This window comes from Symphalangus syndactylus, chromosome 5 (genome assembly GCF_028878055.3).
Source record: "Symphalangus syndactylus isolate Jambi chromosome 5, NHGRI_mSymSyn1-v2.1_pri, whole genome shotgun sequence".
Lineage (NCBI taxonomy): Eukaryota > Metazoa > Chordata > Mammalia > Primates > Hylobatidae > Symphalangus > Symphalangus syndactylus.
In genome coordinates, this window is record NC_072427.2 from 143051433 (window position 1) to 143070071 (window position 18639).

Here is an 18639-nt window from a genome sequence, read left to right on the forward strand (position 1 = left end):
AGTCAAAAAGTCCCCTATCCAACAGATTATTCTAATCCAAAAGTATGGCTCATAGGAGCGAAGTTCTTTTGTGGTAAACGGTATTTACCTGACGTTGCATTGAATGCGCTGAGCATCTTGTGTGTCCCTGTCACAAGGCAGATGGTTTCAGCCAGGCTTCCTGGCATCAGCTCCAAACATGTGATATCTCGAACCTCCTCAGGGAGAAGACTAGACCACAGTGTGCTGCCATTCATCCCCGAAAGGCATACAAGATTAGCAGCTGGCCTTGAGACACCTAGAAGCACACAAGAGAGATAAAAAAGGAAAGCAGGCAGAGGAGATAAGAGGCAGAGATGAACAAGAGAGGCCAGAAAACTGCAAATGGATGGTGGTAAGGCAGCAGCCACAATTGTGTATTCAGCTCCCTTGCACACTTCTGGCAGCAAGGTGTAAACACAGAGTGCCTGTCATCTTTGCTCAACACGCTTCTCATGTAAGACAAGAGCTGTGGCCTCCTCTACACTGTCGAATGCATCTCCACTTCTGCACCTTTCCCAACACTTCTCTTTACATGTCTGCCACCTCGGCCCCAACTAAATGGTGATATCCTTAAGGAGAAAGACTGTCTCACTAATCTCTGCACCTATAGCAACCAACTGTTTGCCTAATAAGAGACAGGAGCAAAATCAAGAATATGAAAAAGTAGTTAAGAACAAAAAACCAGGAGGAAAAGATATGCTCAGAAACATGAGACCGATCTAGAACGTGTGCAGAGCAGGGAGCAAAATACCTGAATTCTAATCATCACTAACAAATGCTTCCTGAGAGCAGAAAAATATTTTCTTTTTTGAAAAAATAAACTTGAAGATTACATATAGCAATGATGAGTGGGTCTTGCTAGTCTAGAGTTCTATGGAATCCATTGATCTGGTCCCAGTCAGGAAAAAATATTTGGGAAGACCTAATACCTAGGTCCAAGGACACCTGGTAAGGGATTACAGTAGCCATGTCCTTAGTAAATAAGCCTTTATGTCACTTAATTACTACATCAGACTCAGAACTTTCTCCCTTGTCAGTTTCACATTCACTCTTAGGATAGGGTCAAATGACTCATTTCATACAGTTCCCACTTTCAGCAACAACTAATACGGATAAGGAAACAAAACTTCTAGAGCTTCCTTCTACCTATTCCTCAGTACGACTAATTAAATATACAACCTAAAAACAAGTGACAAACAATGGCTGGCTGTTTCAGACCTTGTTTCCAGAAGACATAGATGACAAACAGAGGTGGTATATGGTAACTTCCAAGGCTTCTCAAAGGTGCTAGGATCCCTATCCTGTGCGGTTCTTCCTACTGGAGGACCCTATTCCATCCTACAATGCTCTGACTCATCTTTTCCCAAGTGGTGATGGATTACCCCTTCCTGCTAGACCATGACTCCTCGAGGCCAAGGCCAGGCTCCTCTTGTTCGGCAGTCTGTGTGTAACCAGCAGAACTCTAGAGAAGGTGCACAGTGGCTGCCACACTGTCAGTATCAACACACAGTTGCTGAATGAAGGAACAAGTGAATAGACAAAAAACTCAATCCCTCTGTGTCCAGTGGCACACAGCTTTGTGGGTTATGGGCACAGCAGCTTGGCATGAGGGTCAAGGACATGAACTCCAGAGCCAGACTCCTTGGATCTGAATCCCCAGCTCTATCATTTACCAGCGGCAGGACTTTGGGCAACTTCTTTAACCTAATGATGTCTCACCTTCCTCCTGTGCAAAAGGGGGATAATAATGAGTCTACTTCACAGGACTGTGTGGAAGGATAAATTCCTTCATATGTTACATGCTGACGATGGTGCATTAACACATAGAAAGCACCATATGTTCGCTATATCCTTATTTGTACAGTCTGTGGTCCATATTGTGTCCAAACCCACGGCCTTGCCATTATGAGTCTTGATATGAAGCAAACCACGTAAGATACCAAATGACTAAAAACATCTCTAAATCTAAGTAGATGGGGAAGATTTTTACTTCAGAAGTCACGGGCGGGAAAAGTGTAATCAAGTTTTAATTGCACGGAAATCTACTCCTAGGCTGGAGATGCTCTCTACAGCAGATCTCCACCCAGATTGCTTCCACATCTCACGTGGGCCTCAGAAAGCCACTCCTACTATTGTAAGAGATGTGGTTTAGAATTCTCTAAAACACACCTAGACATGTATTCCAAGGCCTAGATGACTTAAAAGCAGTCACTAGGGCACCCTCAGCATCAAACTAGGTCCCTGCATCAGCTCACAGGCTGCAGTTCGACTCCACTGTAGTGGAGGCTGCAGGACCAACCAAAAGCCTTGTGTACTTAGGTTGAAATCAGAAAGCATTTTTTCTTTTTCTACAGCTGACATGTGTAAAAGCTGGGATCCCAGAAACAGCACCCTAAATTAGGGTTAAGTTGTGGACAGTTTCAAAAGGAGACTATTCACAAAGATGTGGCCAGCATGTAGAAACACCACAAGTCATAGTGCAGACCCTCAGAACTGTTAGGCTCCCCAACAAAGACACAAGGAGAGGATGCAATTACTGGAATCCAGAAAAGAAAGTCCTATAGGAGGGCCACCTTGAAACGAGCTGTGACCCAGGGTCAAGGCTGTAGCAGCCATCCTGCGGTGACCCCGGAGGGGAGGGAGCCAGGGGAGTGAATACCTCCCCTCACACTCTTCCTCCCCTCCCTGAGCTGTGCTCCCCATTGAAAGGAGACCAGCAGGCAAGGAAGCCTGTTGATACCATCCACACAGCTCAGCTTCCCCATGCAGAGAGCAGGATGGACAGCAGGCCTACAAGTGTAAACTGAAGGAGGAAAGGAAAATACCCGGCCAAGAGGTATTTGTGTAAAGATGTGTAAGTCTATGAACAAAAGTTTTCTGCCAGGGATAGGAGGGTAGCATAAAGTCATTGTTCACTATAATCTAAGAGGCAGTGGAAAACCAGGAGAAAACCCATGAAACCTGAGGACTAACACTGTTCATTGCAAAGTATGTGGACAAGTCACCTCCTCTCTGCATCACAGTTTCTTCACTGGCCTGGTCACCACTAAAAATTCCTTCCAGCTATAACTCCCTCCGATTTCTTAGACTGAGCTTTATTTATATGTGGAAGCTTTCTGATGAGGGTTTTCATGTATGCCAGAACCATGATAACTTTCTGTTCACTGCAGATCCTTCTTGGGACACAGCTCTGATGTTGTCTCCTAGCTGACAGTGCCCCTGGAGCAGCCTTGAAAAAACATGTCTCTTACCTACTGCACTCCCATTCCTTGACATCACAAAGGAGAGAAGAACATCACGCAGGCCATCTCCATTCACATCAGCCAATTCCAATGGAGACAGGTCCCCACCTGTTATACACATAAAAAACCAGAAAGGTCCTGAGCAAGTTACCACAAACCAGTTCTCTGTTGCCAGTAGCTCTATAAACACCAAGCAGACTCCAGTTCCTTGACTAGGTACAGTAGACACACCTCTCCCTACTCCCCCTGCTAAGTGCATGGAAAAGCCCTGGACACTGTATATAAAACAAACATAAGACAACGCTAAAAGGCAGAGAGAAGGAAGCAGACCAGCTAGGGACTGCAAGACCCAAGGAATGACAAGTTGATGAGTCCCCTGGGTTTTCTTTTGGCCTCATAATACCCAGATAGGGTGCTGGAAAAGCCAGCAACCCAGAAACACCACAGGTACAGACAAAAAAGCCCCAGAAAAGGCTGGCTTCCCTAGCCAAAAGCCCAGGAAAGGTGCAGTCCAGCAAGACAGGAAAGTTTTAGATAATAACTGCTCTACTCCAACCAAACACCCCAGATAAAATTATGGGCCCAGCTCCACCCACCCATATAGCAAAGGCTGAATGTGGAGCCTGGCTCCCACCCTCTCCTGGATGTAACAAGGCACCCCACCACCACCACCACCATCAGGGTCATGTCAGAGAAAGCCAGATGGGGGCCAGGACTGTCATCCTCCCCAAAGGAGGATGGCAGGACCAAAGGAGTTCCACCCCAACTAGCATCAATAAGGTAGCCCTCTCCCTCCTCTCCACGGAGGTGGTGTCAGCAGAGGCCTAGTGAGGAGTCTGGACTTCCATCCCCCCACCACCCAACAGTGTGGACTCAGAGGATGCCCACCAAATTTGGAGAGAATTCACACATTGCTAGTGGAAATGTAAATTGGTACAACCATGTTGGAAAATAATTTAACATAAACTACTAATAATGAACATGCACACACCCTATGGTATGATCCAGCAATTTTACTCCTAGGTTTGTGCCTTAGAGAAATTCTTATACACTGCAATAGGAAACATATACAAAAATGTTCTTAGCAGCACCATTTATTTATTAAAACAAAAAAAAGACTGGAAGCATTACTTAAAGGTTCATCAACAGTAAAATGGATAAATCATGGGATATTCATATCATGGAAAATCAGACAGTAGTGAAAATGAATAAACTCCAGGTATAATGCATCAATATAGATGAATCTCAATAGTTTTCAAAAAATTAAGTGGCACAAAAAAGTAGGTCACAGGCTGGGTGCAGTGGCTCACACCTATAATCCCAGCACTTTGGGAGGCCAAGGTGGGTGGATCACCTGAGGTCAGGAGTTCAAGATGAGCATGGCCAAAAGGGCAAAATCCTGTCTCTATTGAAAATACAAAAATTAGCAGGCATGGTGGCGAGCTCCTGCAATCCCAGCTACATGGGAGGCTAAGGCACAAAAATCACTTGAACCTGGGAGGCAGAGCCTGCAGTGAACCGAGTTCACACCACTGCACTCCAGCCTGGATGACAGAGCAAGACTCTGTCGCAAAAAAAAAAAAAAAAAAAAAAAAAAAAGAAAGAAAAAAAGGCAGTTCACACAAGACTGCATGATTAAATTCATGTAAAATTTTAAAACCAGCAAAAGTAATGAATATATAGTTTAGGGGTACATACTGACATGGTAAAACTTTACAGAAAAAGGAATAATCAACACAAAATTCAGGATAGCAGAGGCCTTTGGTGGGCAGAGGAGGATGTGGTCAGGAGGGACACCCAAGAGATTGTGAAGGTCTCAATGATGTTCTATTTCTAAAGCTGGGTGGTAAACACACCAACAATTTGTTACCTTTAAACTGTATATAAATATATGTAAATGAAACTTGCCTTCAGAGAAACTAAAGATGAGAACACAGAACTCATCAGAAGCTAATTCAACTGGGATCAGAGAAGTAGCAGAGATAAACATTTCTAGATCAAGTGGATGCCAGGGGTCTGAGGATAGCTTAATCCAGTTCACAAGAGACAGGACTACTCAACACAGGTGAGACATAAGTCCCATTCCAGAGCAAGAGGTTTTAAAGAAGCCTGCTCCAAAAGGAGACAGAATAGCTGGAATTACTCGGACAGCACCACCGTAACCATGAGGAGCAAGAAAGAAAAGATAGCAACTATCTTTTATAGGAAATGAAATTATTTTATAATTTAAATTACATCAGACCTCTATCATCAAAGAATGTTGAAGGGTTCTACAAGAGCCCTATCCCTGGTGCAGCCAGGCCTTCAACCTTGCTTTTCTCTGTAAATAGCCCTTCCTACAGCTTTGCGTTCCCCTGATACAGTGCTGGCTCCACAGCAGGAACCCAGCAAACCAGCCCTGTCCTCTGTGGATCTAATAAAGACCAATGCCAACAGACACAACAGAGCAGTGATTCCCAGGTTTTTGGAGGTGTTTGTTTTCTTTCAAATCTTAATCTCCTTGCCACCTCCACACAGCGGGGACGGTAAGGTGGGGAACACTGCATGACACATATTAAGTTTTAACATTTGGAGGAAAATTTAAATGTAATCAGACATAGCATAAAGTTTCACAGAATTAGGGCTGAAGATTCTGCAGCTCACCTCCCTGGGAGCCCAAGTGGCGGCTCCAGGTGCTGTGCAGATCTCTGGGAGGACAGGGGATCAGGAAAGCACACAGGAGCACCAGGATCATCGAGATCCCCAAAGTCAGCAGGAAGACAGACGTGCGCACATATGACACCAGGGAGGAGGCCCCCTTCTGTTCCAGGCCCCCAAGGGGTTCCGAGGGGTAGCCCTCCGTGGTGACTTCTGAGAGATGTGGCTTTGCAGCCTCTGCAACCTCAGCATCTGAGTCGGGTTCTGGCGCTTCTCCCAAAGGACTCTTCCCATTTTTGACCCCTCCATTCTTCTGCAGGTTAAGCACCAGATCGTCTTCGCTCTCATCACTGTCAGCCTGGGTGAGTGGATCATACTCCCCTAGGTCTGGGCTCTTCTTCCCTGAAAAAAACAGAAAAACAGAGAGTCAAGGGGAACTGGGAAGGAGACACCCTCACCAAATATATGGCAACTGTAAATACCCAGGAGAACACGGAAAGCTAAAACAAAAAAACCCAGGTTTACATCAAGTTTAAACTTTGGTGGCTATCTGTAAAATAAAAGCCAGTGAAGCAGGGGTTAGGAATGGAATGAAAAACAAAAGCACAGTGCTCCAGGATCACTGCCTGCATGAGTTTAAGACAATGGAAAAGGAGGCAGAAGTTAGCAAATTAAAAATGTCTTTAGTTTAAAAAGAAAGCTCTCTTAATGTGTTTGAATCTCACTCAAGAAAAAGATCATGGCTCCACATCAACTCTCCATGTGCCTAATGTGCATACTGCCTCACATTTTGTTAGATCTGTGACGTCCTAATCTTTCCTGGTAAACTTTTAGAACAATTCTTCTCCATACGCTGCTTCTCACAGCCCAATATCTGTGGCTTCCCAACTGTTTCTATGGAAACAACTTAGAAAGTTGAACACTGAATGTTCATCTGAAGATGTATTGAAATCTCTCTTCTAAGAACCATCCTGTGATTTGAATGCCCTTTCAGTCTATCTTTTAGTAAACGGTGTTTACCCCAAAAACTGCTCTTCTGAGCAAATATTCTGGGAGGGGTGGTGATCTAGCCAGTATACAGAGGTAGGGGACTTGTCTTGAAGCTGCTCTGCATGGCAAGCACTTTGTTTTTACTTAGCCTGCAGTGTTGATTTGGGATAGCTGAGAGAGAAATTACAGAAGGGCCTAGGTACACCTCCTCCCAAGCCACCCACCCCTTGGCCTCACTGCCAATGACTGAATGATTTTATGCCTTTATTTCATATTACCACCAAGTAACAACCAAGAAAATGTTTCTTTTGGGGAGACTTTATGTGGTAATCTATCACTAATGTAAACTCTATCGTTAAATCTTTTGTTCAGAAGAAATATAAAAAAGACCACATAACCCAGCTAATTAAAAAGGGGAAAAGAATAATTATTAATGCTAGTGTCTACCTCTGGGTCATTATGGCCTTGGTGATGTCATTTCGTACATTATATCTCAGTTTGTTCAATTAATAAAATGAAAGAATAAAACACTATATAGAGACCAGATTGTTGCAGGAAGGCAGGGACCCCAAATGGAGGGACCGGCTGGAACCGCGGCAGAAGAACATAAATTGTGAAGATTTCATGGACACTTATCAGTTCCCAAAATTAATACTTTTTAATTTCTTATGCCTGTCTTTATTGCAATCTCTGACCACAGTTGTGAAGATTTCATGGACATTTATCACTTCCCTATTAATACTCTTATAATTTCTTATGCCTGTCTTTACTTTAATCTCTTAATCCCATTATCTTCATAAGCTAAGAATGTACGTCACCTCAGGACCACTATTGTACAAACTGATTGTAAAATGTGTGTGTTTGAACAATATGAAATCAGTGCACCTTGAAAAAGAACAGAATAACAGCGATTTTCAGGGAACAAGGGAAGATAACTATAAGGTCTGACTGCCTGCAGGGTCGGGCAGAATAGAGCCATATTTTCCTTCTTGCAGAGAGCCTATAAACAGATGTGCAAGTAGGGAAGATATCGCTGAATTATTTTCCCAGCAAGGAATACCCTGGGGAAGGAATGCATTCCTGGGGGGAGGTCTACAAATGGCCGCTCTGGGAGTGTCTGTCTTTAGTTGAGATAAGGACTGAAATACGCCCTGGTCTCCTGCAGCACCCTCAGGCTTACTAGGATTGGGAAATTCCAGCCTGGTAAATTTTGGTCAGACTGGTTCTCTGCTCTCCAACCCTGTTTTCTGTTAAGATCTTTATCAAGACAACACATGCACAGCGGGACATAGACCCTCATCAGTAATTCTAATTTTGCCTTTGCCTTGTGATCTTTATTGCCCTTTGAAGCATGTGATCTTTGTGACCTACTCCCTGTTCCTACACCCCCTCCCCCTTTAAAATCCCAAATAAAAACCTGCTGGTTTTGTGGCTCAGGGGACATTATGGACCTACCAATATGTGATGTTACCCCCGGAGGCCCAGCTATAAAATTCCTCTCTTGGTACTCTTTCTCTTTATTTCTCACACCGGCCGACACTTAAGGAGTATAGAAAGAACCTACGTTGAAATATTGGGGGCTGGTTCCCCCAATACCAGATGTTGGAAGTAAAACCTTTGATGTTTAAAGTTTAGTATTTGGTACATTAAAAAAATCAATAAATTTTAGATTTTTTAAAATGAACATTCCACAGAATTATAACATTAAGTACTTTTTAAAAAAATCCAAAGAAAATACTGAATAATCTGTCATCCTAATAGCTAGAAATTATTTCTATTTATTTTTATTTTCAAAGCTATACACTTTGCCCAATAAATATTAGATTTGATTTTTAAAGGCACAAATTACAAGAAAATAAATCAATTATTAGAAACTTAATTAAAAATAGTACTTTCAGAATATGCCATGGGGTCAGTACAGGTTCCAGATAATCTCCTACAATTTGTATTTCTACTCCATGAACCAAATTATTTGGTTAATTAGGGCACACCATTCCCTAACCATGCCAGATAACTCTACACATAATAATTTGCACACAGAGCCATGGGTTGTTAGAATAATATTAACTCTATTACTTTTTAAAGTGATTGCTTGTTCTTGTTTTGTTTTTTAGCTAAAATACACCTGACATGATAAACAAAATGTGATACGTACATACCATGGAATATTATTCAGCTCTAAAAAGGAAGGAACTTCTGACACTTGCTACAAAATGGATGAACCTTGAGGACATTATGCTAAATGAAATGAGCCACACACAAAATGACAATACTGTGTAATTCCACTTATATGAGTTATCTAGAGTAGTCACATTCACAGAAACAGAAGGTAGAATGGTTGTTGCCTAGGTCTGGAGGTAAAAGGAAAAGTTGTTACTGAGTAAGTATACAGTTTCAGTTTTGCAAGATGAAAAAGTACTAGAGATTGGGTGTATATACAGTTAATAATGAACTGTATACTTAAAATGGTTAAGATAGTAAATTTTATGGTGTATGTATTTTTTGACAATTTAAAATGTTTAAATATATATATTTCCAAAAAACAGGAAAGCACACAGAGTTCTCAACTCTAGAGTTACTTGAGAAAGCACAGCAAGAGACTTTAAAGATCACATAATCCATCCCCACCCCTATCCCAAACTTACAACTAGCTACTTACAAAGACCTACCAACCAGTTACTTAGCAAACACCTGAATGTAACCTGTATTAGGGAATCCACTGGCCTCCAATCTAGAAACCAATTCTTTACACTGATTCAAAAATTTTTTTCTGGGAAGTTGCCAATTATCTGTCCTAGTTTTAATTTCTGGGATCCCTCTCTCACATGTAAGTCCTTCAAACACTCAAAGGTATCAATCATAAGAGACATATGATACGGTATTTAAGAGCTCAAGTCTTCACAATCAAACATCAAGCCAAATCCTAGCTATATCTCTTATGAACTATGTAATCTCAAATTTCTTAATTTTATTGAGCATCAATTTCCCTATTATGAAATGGAATAATTATTCTTTTTAGCTCATATGATTGTGATGAGAATCAAATAACATATGTCTGGTTCTTAGTGCCTGGCTCATAGTCACACAATAAATTTTAGCTTCTATTATTATCATTACCATCACTGGTGCTAGCATTGTATCTCCCAGTGCCCTCCCTGACTCTTCTCATCTCCAAGTTAAACACCTCCACCTCTTTCAACCCATTACTTGAAGAAGTATTGTTTCAGGTGTCCTCAACATCCTGGTCATTCTCCTCTGGACACAATGTGATATGTCTGTGCTTTTTAAAGTATGGTTCTTGGAACTAGATACAATCCCAGGTACACTCTGACCAGAGAAAAGGAGGGCAGAGCTATTTCCTACCTACTCCAGATAGCAAACAACAATTCAATTTCTATAACATAAGATCTTGAGAGCTTTCTTGGCATTCACATCACCTACTGATTCAATTAAAACTTCCAAGCATTTTGAACGCATATTTAAGCCACCCTATAATTGTGCAACTGGATTTTTAGCACCAAGTGAAAAATTTAGCATCAACATCAAATTCAATCTTGCTAGTCAGTCTCCACCTTGCAATAAACATATCAGGCTAAAACAGCACCTTTGTCAAAGTGAAATCATTAATAAAATACTGCCCAACAAAACAGTTTAAAGGAAATTCATTTTTATCATGCTATGTACTATCACAGGCAGGGAGGAAGAGAAGTATATGCTACAGGAACTTATAAAATCTGTAAGAAATTTATAAAAACAATTTGCAAGCATTCTTTGAGAAAAAAGCTGCTGTCAAATTGGTCCGTTTAGCAAGATTACATGCTTCTAGTTAATGACGGCAAAAGTAGGCATTTCTGTCACACGATCTTTCCTAAAACCAGGAAAACAAATAAAGAAAAGCTGGGCGCGGTGGCTCACGCTTGTAATCCCAGCACTTTGGGAGGCCGAGGCGGGTGGATCACGAGGTCAGGAGATCGAGACCACGGTGAAACCCCATCTCTACTAAAAATACAAAAAAAAAAAAAAAAAATTAGCCGGGCGTGGTGGCGGGTGCCTGTAGTCCCAGCTACTCGGAGGCTGAGGCAGGAGAATGGTGTGAACCCGGGAGGTGGAGCTTGCAGTGAGCCAAGACTGCGCCACTGCACTCCAGCCTGGGCGACAGAGTGAGACTCGGTCTCAAAAAAAAAAAAAAAAAAAAGAACATAAAATAGGAAACAGCCGTATTCCCAAACCACAGTTTATGAACTAAATGCACTGAAACTTGTACTCAATTGAGAAAGCTCAGTAAGAGCAGGCAAATACATCTTGCAGATATATATTGCACATGTATTGCAGATCTTCAGCAATGAGCAGAGTTCACAGAATTAATAGTCATGACAATAAGATGATGACGATGATGACAACTGGAAGTGTATTGAGTGCCTACTGTCCCAGGCACTGATCCAAGCATTTTGCATGTGTTAATTCATTTAATCCTCACATCAACCTTATATGGTAGATATTATTATTATCTCCCATTTTATGAACAAGAAAAATAAAATTTAAGAGGTAAAATGACTAAGATCACAGAACTAGCCAAAAGAAAAGCCAGGATTCAAACCCAGGCATCTGACTGCAGAGTCCACTTGTTGTTCTAACCAACAAGTTATACTACCTCCCTTGTTCCACAAATAGAGCCAAACCAGTAATTGCTTGCTTGGAAAGACAAAGTCTGGGGTCACAGAAGCACCAATGAGCCCAATTCAACACCACAGAGTCAAAGGGAAGTAGGACCGAATGAGGAAAAGTACAAGCTGACATCTTCACAAAAAGCACACTGTAAGGACAGCAGGTTAGAAAAGTAACTGGGCATAATCACTCTGACTGGGCCCAGTCAGGAGACAGAAGCCAAACAGTAGTTCAAAGAGGACAAGTTTAACATAAAAAAATTACTAAGCAATGACAGGAGAGTAAACATAAAGATGAGAAGAGAACTCTAAAATGTCCCCTAGGACTAAGAGACAATATCCAAGGCAGGACAAACTTGATATTTAAAAGGGCTCAGACCCGCTTTCACAGATCAGTCAACAAAGGTGAATTTGGAGTTCAGAGGCAATAAATTGATAACTGGCACAACAAAGTCAGTGAAGGAAATGCCAAACCAGCAGCCTACAGTCCTGTGAAAAGCCTCCTCCTAGCCAGGATAGAGACATCCACACAGGAAGAGTGCTGGTGTGGAGCCAGCTGACTTAACAGGCCTGGATTACATTCTTGCTTCCAACGGCCCTAGATCACCCCTTTGGCAATAGCCAGGCTGTCAAACAACTGCCCCATTTAAATATAAGTAATAATCAGAAAGGAGCCATGTTTAGTACTCATTCCACAAGATACCACAAAGCTCTACAAATATTCAAGAAAGAAGTAACAACAAAACATAACAAACAATTAGCTAAAGAACAAATGCTGGACAAATCACACCACAAGGTGGAAGAAATAATGAACATATACTTCCCCATGGAGTCTGAGAAATTTAGGAAAATCGTCTTCTCTGAAATAAGCACTCAGGAAAACAATGGAAAAAATAACAAACCAATTTTAGAAAAGAAATCCTCATTGGAATCAGCTAAAGGAACAGATATTGCTGAAAACAGGGTCAGAGACATAAAAAGAATAGACTAGTGAAAATCAAGCAAAATGTAACGGAAATAACTACAGCTGGCAGTTCTGAACACTCATCCTACATTCTTCCAAGCCCTTTTAATGTCTTATGTCAGGCCAGGGGTGCTGGCTCCCGCCTGTAATCCCAGCACTTTGGGAGGCCAAGGCAAGTGGATCACTTGAGGCCAGGACTTCAAGACCAGCCTGGACAACATGGCGAGACCCCGTCTCTACTGAAAATACAAAAATTAGCCACGTGTGGTGGCAGGTGCTTGTAACCCCAGCTACTCAGGAGGCTGAGGCATTAAAATTGCTTGAACCTGGGAGGCAGAGGTTAGAGTGAGTCGAGACCATGCCACTGCACTCCAGCCTGGGCGACAGAACAAGACTTTGTCTCAAAAAAAATTCTTATCTCAGTAAATCTTCATAACAACTATGTGAGGTAGACACATTACTGTCTTCACTTTCAAGATGAGGAAGCTGAGGCTCCTTAGTTTAAGTAATTAGTGGATGTGGTTTGGCTCTGTGTCCCCACCCAAATCTCAACTTTAATTGTACTCCCATAATTCCCATGTGTTGTAGGAGGGACCCAGTGGGAGATAATTGCATCATGAGGGCAGTTTCTCCCATACTGTTCTTATGGTAGTGAATAAGTCTCATGAGATCTGATGGTTTTACAAGGGGAACCCTGTTTTGCTTGGTTCTCATTCTCTCTCTTGCCGCCACCATGTAAGATGTGCCTTTTACCTTCCACCATGATTGTGAGGCCTCCCTAGGCACATGGAACCGTAAGACCATTAAACCTCTTTCTTTTGTAAATTGCCTCGTCTCAAGTATGTCTTTATCAGCAGTGTGAAAACAGACTAATACAATGGCCCACAGTTAAACAGCAAGTGATAGGTAACAATTCAAAACCAGTCTGGCTTCAAAGTCTGTACGGGCTACATATGATCCCATGGAAAAAAATCAAGGCCTTTAAAAAGACTAGAAACAACGTGATAGATACTGACAACAAAGGTGAGCCAATATATGCATGACCGAAGAGGATAACAGAAAAGAAAATGGAACCAAAAGCGGTATTTTAAAGAGTTGCAAAAAAAAAAAAAAACTTCCTACAATAAAGACCTAAAACTGCAGAATAATGAGTACACAGAGTCCCAAGAAAAACTGATTCAGAAGAATCAATACTGAAATATATCCTAGTAAAGGCACAGGACTTCAAGGACAAAGAAGGAATCCTATAAGCAGCCAGGCCAAAGGAAAAAGAATCAAGTCACTAATGACAGGAACAAAAATCAGGCAAAGATTTCTCCATAGTAACATACACTATTAAAAGATAGCGGGGCAATATCTAAAAAGTCCTCAGAGAAAGAACATGCAATTTGATGTCCAAGCATTCTGACCCAGCCATGACATCACCGAAATATAAAGACAAGCACAGAAGCGCTCTGAGTTATCATACTCCTATGCTTTCTTTACATCACAGAAGACTAGGGGCCAGTTCTTTGCCAGCCTTTTGAAAGGAATAAATACTTTTATACTAATTTTTTTTTCAGATAATGCAAAAACAAACCTCCGCTTAAGGATTACAGACTGCAAGTTTTGATTAGAGAAGTCTCTAATAATATTTTTTCTATCTATTTACAGAAAGACAATAAGAGAGAGTGAAGTAAAAGAAGTCCACCAACTTGCCTTAAGAGAAGTCCACCAACCTGCCTTAAGTCCTACTCAGGCTGAGGAGCTAGGCGTCAAATCCAGCTTCCAAGCTTAGGGCACTTAGCACTCACTCGCTTCGTTGCTACTTTCAGCCACCACCCAAATTTTTAATGAATGAAAGGTTTTCAAAGAATAAGAGAGAGGGCACTGATTTCATAACAAATCATTATAAATGAGCTTTCCACAGCTATTGCTTTTCCTCTTAGGAAGACTGAAGATGCTGCTTAAATATAATAGGATTTCCAAAATGGTAGAGAGGAAAACACAAATAGGAAAGTGATGCAATTATACCATACCCAAATGTTTTCAGGAAATATACTAAAACATACACTATTCCATAACATATACTATACTATAGTATACACTATACTGGGCATATACTATACAATAGACTCTACTGCAACAAAGGTAAATAATTCATATCATGGGTTAGTTTACTCAAGAGCATATAAAGACTCTGAAGTTACACAAATAAATCATAAAAAATCATTTTGCTCTGATATTCCCTCCAGTGTTTGACCTGCAAACTTTAAAATGGCCTAAGGAAAAAAAAATAAATATATATACTTAGGAGATAAGCTGTCCTACAGGCTTTACGAATGTCATATTGGCCTTCTGCTACTAATTAACCTCATTTTATGCATGTGAGCCAAACATCTTTCCTTCCTGAGCTTAGCGAAACTGCTCTTTCATAAAAAGGCTGCTGAGATCTGTCAATAGCACACTATTACATCAAGCCTTCCTTCAGGTATCACATTCATAAATGAGCACTGTGCTGATGACAACAGCCAACACTTACTGACTAACATATGTCAGAGGTTACTAGACCTCCTAAGTACATCCATCTCCTTTACTATTTCAGATAACCCTAGGAGGTAAATATGTAGTAGAATGTGTGGCATAGAGTGAATGCTCCATAATAATGTTATTGTTATAGATGAGGAAACTAAAGCTTAAAGAGATTAAGTAACTAATTAGGTAAAGACTGGATTTGAACTTGAGCCTGTCTCATGCTCTCAGCTACCACTCCATCCTGACTTCCTCACACATGAAAACAGTGGGGATGTTGGGGCCAGCCGCAGTGGCTCACGCCTGTAATCCCAGCACTTTGGGAGGCCACAGCAGGCGATCACCTGAGGTCGGGAGTTCCAGGCCAGCATGACCAACATGGAGAAACCCTGTCTCTACTAAAAATACAAAATTAGCCGGGTGTTGTGGCGCATGCCTGTAATCCCAGCTACTCGGGAGGCTGAGGCAGGAGAATTGCTTGAACCCAGGAGGCGGAGGCTGCGATGAGCCAAGATCACACAATTGCACTCCAGCCTGGGCAAGAAGAGCGAAACTCCATCTCAAAAAAACAAACAAACAAACAAAAACAAACAAACAAAACAGTGGGGATGTTAACTACGAGAACATAACACAGTAGCCCAAACAGGACAGCAGTCTCAGGACCCCAATTACAGGGGAGCCAAAAAGAGCTATACAAAACAACTTGTACCTAATGCAAAAACTAAAAATAGTATTTTGGGTGGAGGGAAGAAGGGGCAAGAAGGAGACAAGGAAAAATGCAAGTGAACATTTTCTTAAAACCCACATCACATGAAAGAACATATGCCTACTATATCTGGGCCTAAAAAAGCATCAAGCATACCTCAGGGCTCAGGGCCAAGCTGCCTGCCAAACAGGCCCACGGACTAGGCTATGGGAACCCCAACCAGTTCCAACAACTAATACTCCAGGGAGTGATAACACCACAGCCTTGGGGCATAAGAACACAAAAGAGCTCAAGAGTTGCCCAAGCAAGATTTTCATGCATTCTCATTCTTAGAGGATAACAATGACCTACACTGAAATAAAAAAAAAAGGACTCTAAGAGAAAAAAAAAAGAAATAAAGCTAAATGTGTCTGACATCTTATTACCCCTCTGGGAGGATATCATTCTACACAAAGGATATACAAAGTAAAAAAGTAAAAAATTAATCCTGCAGGTAAAGGGCCACATCTCTCATTTAATTCCGGTATTATGCACACATTCCAAGGCAGATACTATCAGTGTTCCTTCCAATGTTCCAATGAGCCCATATTAAAAAAAAAAAATCTGTCTGAGGTCATGAAGTCTGGGGACAGAAATGCAAACTAATATCCAACCTAGCGTCATCCAAATGGCAAGGTTCACTTCAGGGTAGCATACTGGAAGCTCCTTGAGAACAAGGACCCTGTAATCCCCCTGCAACCTCAAACTAGCTATCCAACCAAAACCCAAATAGCCCTCTCTAGAGATAACTATGAAAGCAACTGCTTTTCCCTCTAATACAAATTATCAGCAAATAAATGTTTATAGCTTAATGCTTAAAACTTATCTAGGTAGAGCCATTAATTTTTCTAAAGCCTAATGTTTAAAATTTACTTGGGTGGAATAAATATACTTTTATTAAAATATCAAGTTTCTAACAGTACAATCCTACCCTGGAGGTTTAGCAGGAAAAAAAAAAGAAAAGGAAAAAAAACTTGGAGCTGCTGCCCGAAGTACTGAATCAGCTCTGGAAGTTGTCATCACCCCTAATGCTGCCTTAAAGAAGATTCCATACATTATCTTCAATTTATAGGTGCCAAATCATTTCCCATGCTTAATGTCGGCAGCTGGAGACTGACCAAGTGGAATCAAAAGCTCAGGATTTAGAGTGAAAAGACCCCTGACGTTCAAGGCCGAGCTTTCCCAATACTTGTGAGATCCTGGACAATTCAATTAGCCAAATAACTCTCATTTTCTCTTCTGTAAACTAGGAAGGGACGTAAATACCTGTCCCACCTGCCTCATGGATGCGTCGTTGCTGTCATTAGGTGAAAGGGATGATCCACAGAGGGCCACTCGCCTTCCCGCCGCCCCCGCCCAGGTCCGGCCAAGACAGAAGGCGCCGGAGTCCCCGCGGTGCCTGGTCCGCGGCGCTCGGGAAGGATGCTCCTCTCGCCAGCCTCCCCTCGGGACAGCGGCGACCGGCGTTCTGACACTCCCCGCTGCAACACCTGCTCGGCGCCCTCTCCCCGCGCGTCTCCGGGTTCGCCCCGCGCCCGCGACCCCTGCCCCGCTGGGAGCCCCTCTCGCCCTCTGGTGGCACAGGGACCCCAGCCCCAAGGGACTGCACCCTCCTCGCCACCGGGCGTCTGCAGCTGAGTCTGCGTTGAGGCCAGGGCCTGACCGGCCTCGCCCCCAGAGTCTCGCCTCCCCTTATTCCAACACCGGCGGGGACGGGGTGGTCGCAAGGCTGCGACTCCTTACCCGGCAGCTTGAGCGCCCTGGACAGCACGGTCGCCATGGCGGAGGCCCCGGTGCGCGTGCGCGCGCCCGCGTTCTGCCGGGAAGTGTAGTTCCGGGCGGGCGGTGCATGGGGCTGGGACCGGGAAAGGTGGGACCCGCTTGCTGGAGACAGAGCCGCGGGAGGCCAAGCCAGAGTACACGCTCCGCAGGCTTTTCTCCCACCCTACCTATGCAGGTCACCTCACCATTCTGAGTCTCACTTGCCTCGTCAGTGAAATGGGGAGAAAATACCCCGTAAGCTTGCAGTGAAAATGATTCGAACGAGATATTTAAGGAGGTGTGGATTGTGCAATGTGCATGGGCTTTGTAATCAGGCAAACTGGATTTGAATCCTGCCTAAATCACTTACTAGCTGGGCCATCTTGGGCAAGTCCCTTGGGGCGTCTGAGCTGCAGCTGCTTTTTTTTAATTAAAGACATACTACCTACTTCACAAGCTTGCAGTGAGAATTAAATGATATGACCTGTTTAAAACACACAGCACACAGTAGGCACCTAGTAAGAGTGTTTCTATTATGCTTCTTAGGTAGAAGTTGAAGTTTCCTGGAGCTCGAACCCTCCCAGTTCTTTACAGCTGTCTACTCAGCACGCTACGCTGCAGCTTCTAGTTGAAGGGTGTAGAAGGAGGAACTGACTGTGTACAGACATCCAATAGATGCAGCATCTCCAGCTCCTCAGATTTCAATGCTTGACCTTTAAGGCATCTGCACGCTCCCCATAATCACCCCAGCTTTGCCCGAGTGATTTTTGCGGAGAGGCTGATGCCCAGGAATTCCTCCTTCCTTGGCTCCCTGAGCTTTGCCCCCTTTGTCTTCCTTGTCCCTCTGGAAATCTCTTTCATCCCGCCACAACTTTTTTCCATTTTAACATAGGAACTGCAGCTTAGAATAGTATTTCTCAAACTTAATGTACTTTTTTTTCAATTAAAGAAAAACATGCAAAGCAGCTGCCAAATGAATCAGGATCCTTACCTTTTACATAGAGAATACCTGTGAGTTCCTCTCTAGCTACCGAGTGGAATGTGAATACTTTTGCTGCCCAAACACCCACTGAGGTCACTGTGGAAAATGCAAACACCCAGGCC

General features: G+C 42.6%; 1 protein-coding gene and 1 pseudogene across 1 annotated transcript in view; one reads left to right on the forward strand and one right to left on the reverse strand.

Moving 5' to 3' along the window:
* The window catches only part of FAM234B (family with sequence similarity 234 member B), a 39460-nt gene extending 21879 nt beyond the window's left edge, over positions 1-17581 (reverse strand). The window contains exons 1-4 of the mRNA XM_055280578.2: positions 17518-17581; positions 5907-6302; positions 3273-3371; positions 89-277 (exon numbers count right to left, since the gene is read on the reverse strand). Of these exons, the coding sequence (XP_055136553.1) occupies positions 89-277; positions 3273-3371; positions 5907-6302; positions 17518-17554 (721 nt within the window). The 5' untranslated portion in view covers positions 17555-17581. The remainder of the gene's footprint in view (positions 1-88; positions 278-3272; positions 3372-5906; positions 6303-17517) is intronic.
* The window catches only part of LOC129481676 (small ribosomal subunit protein eS26-like), a 29420-nt pseudogene continuing 28333 nt past the window's right edge, over positions 17553-18639 (forward strand).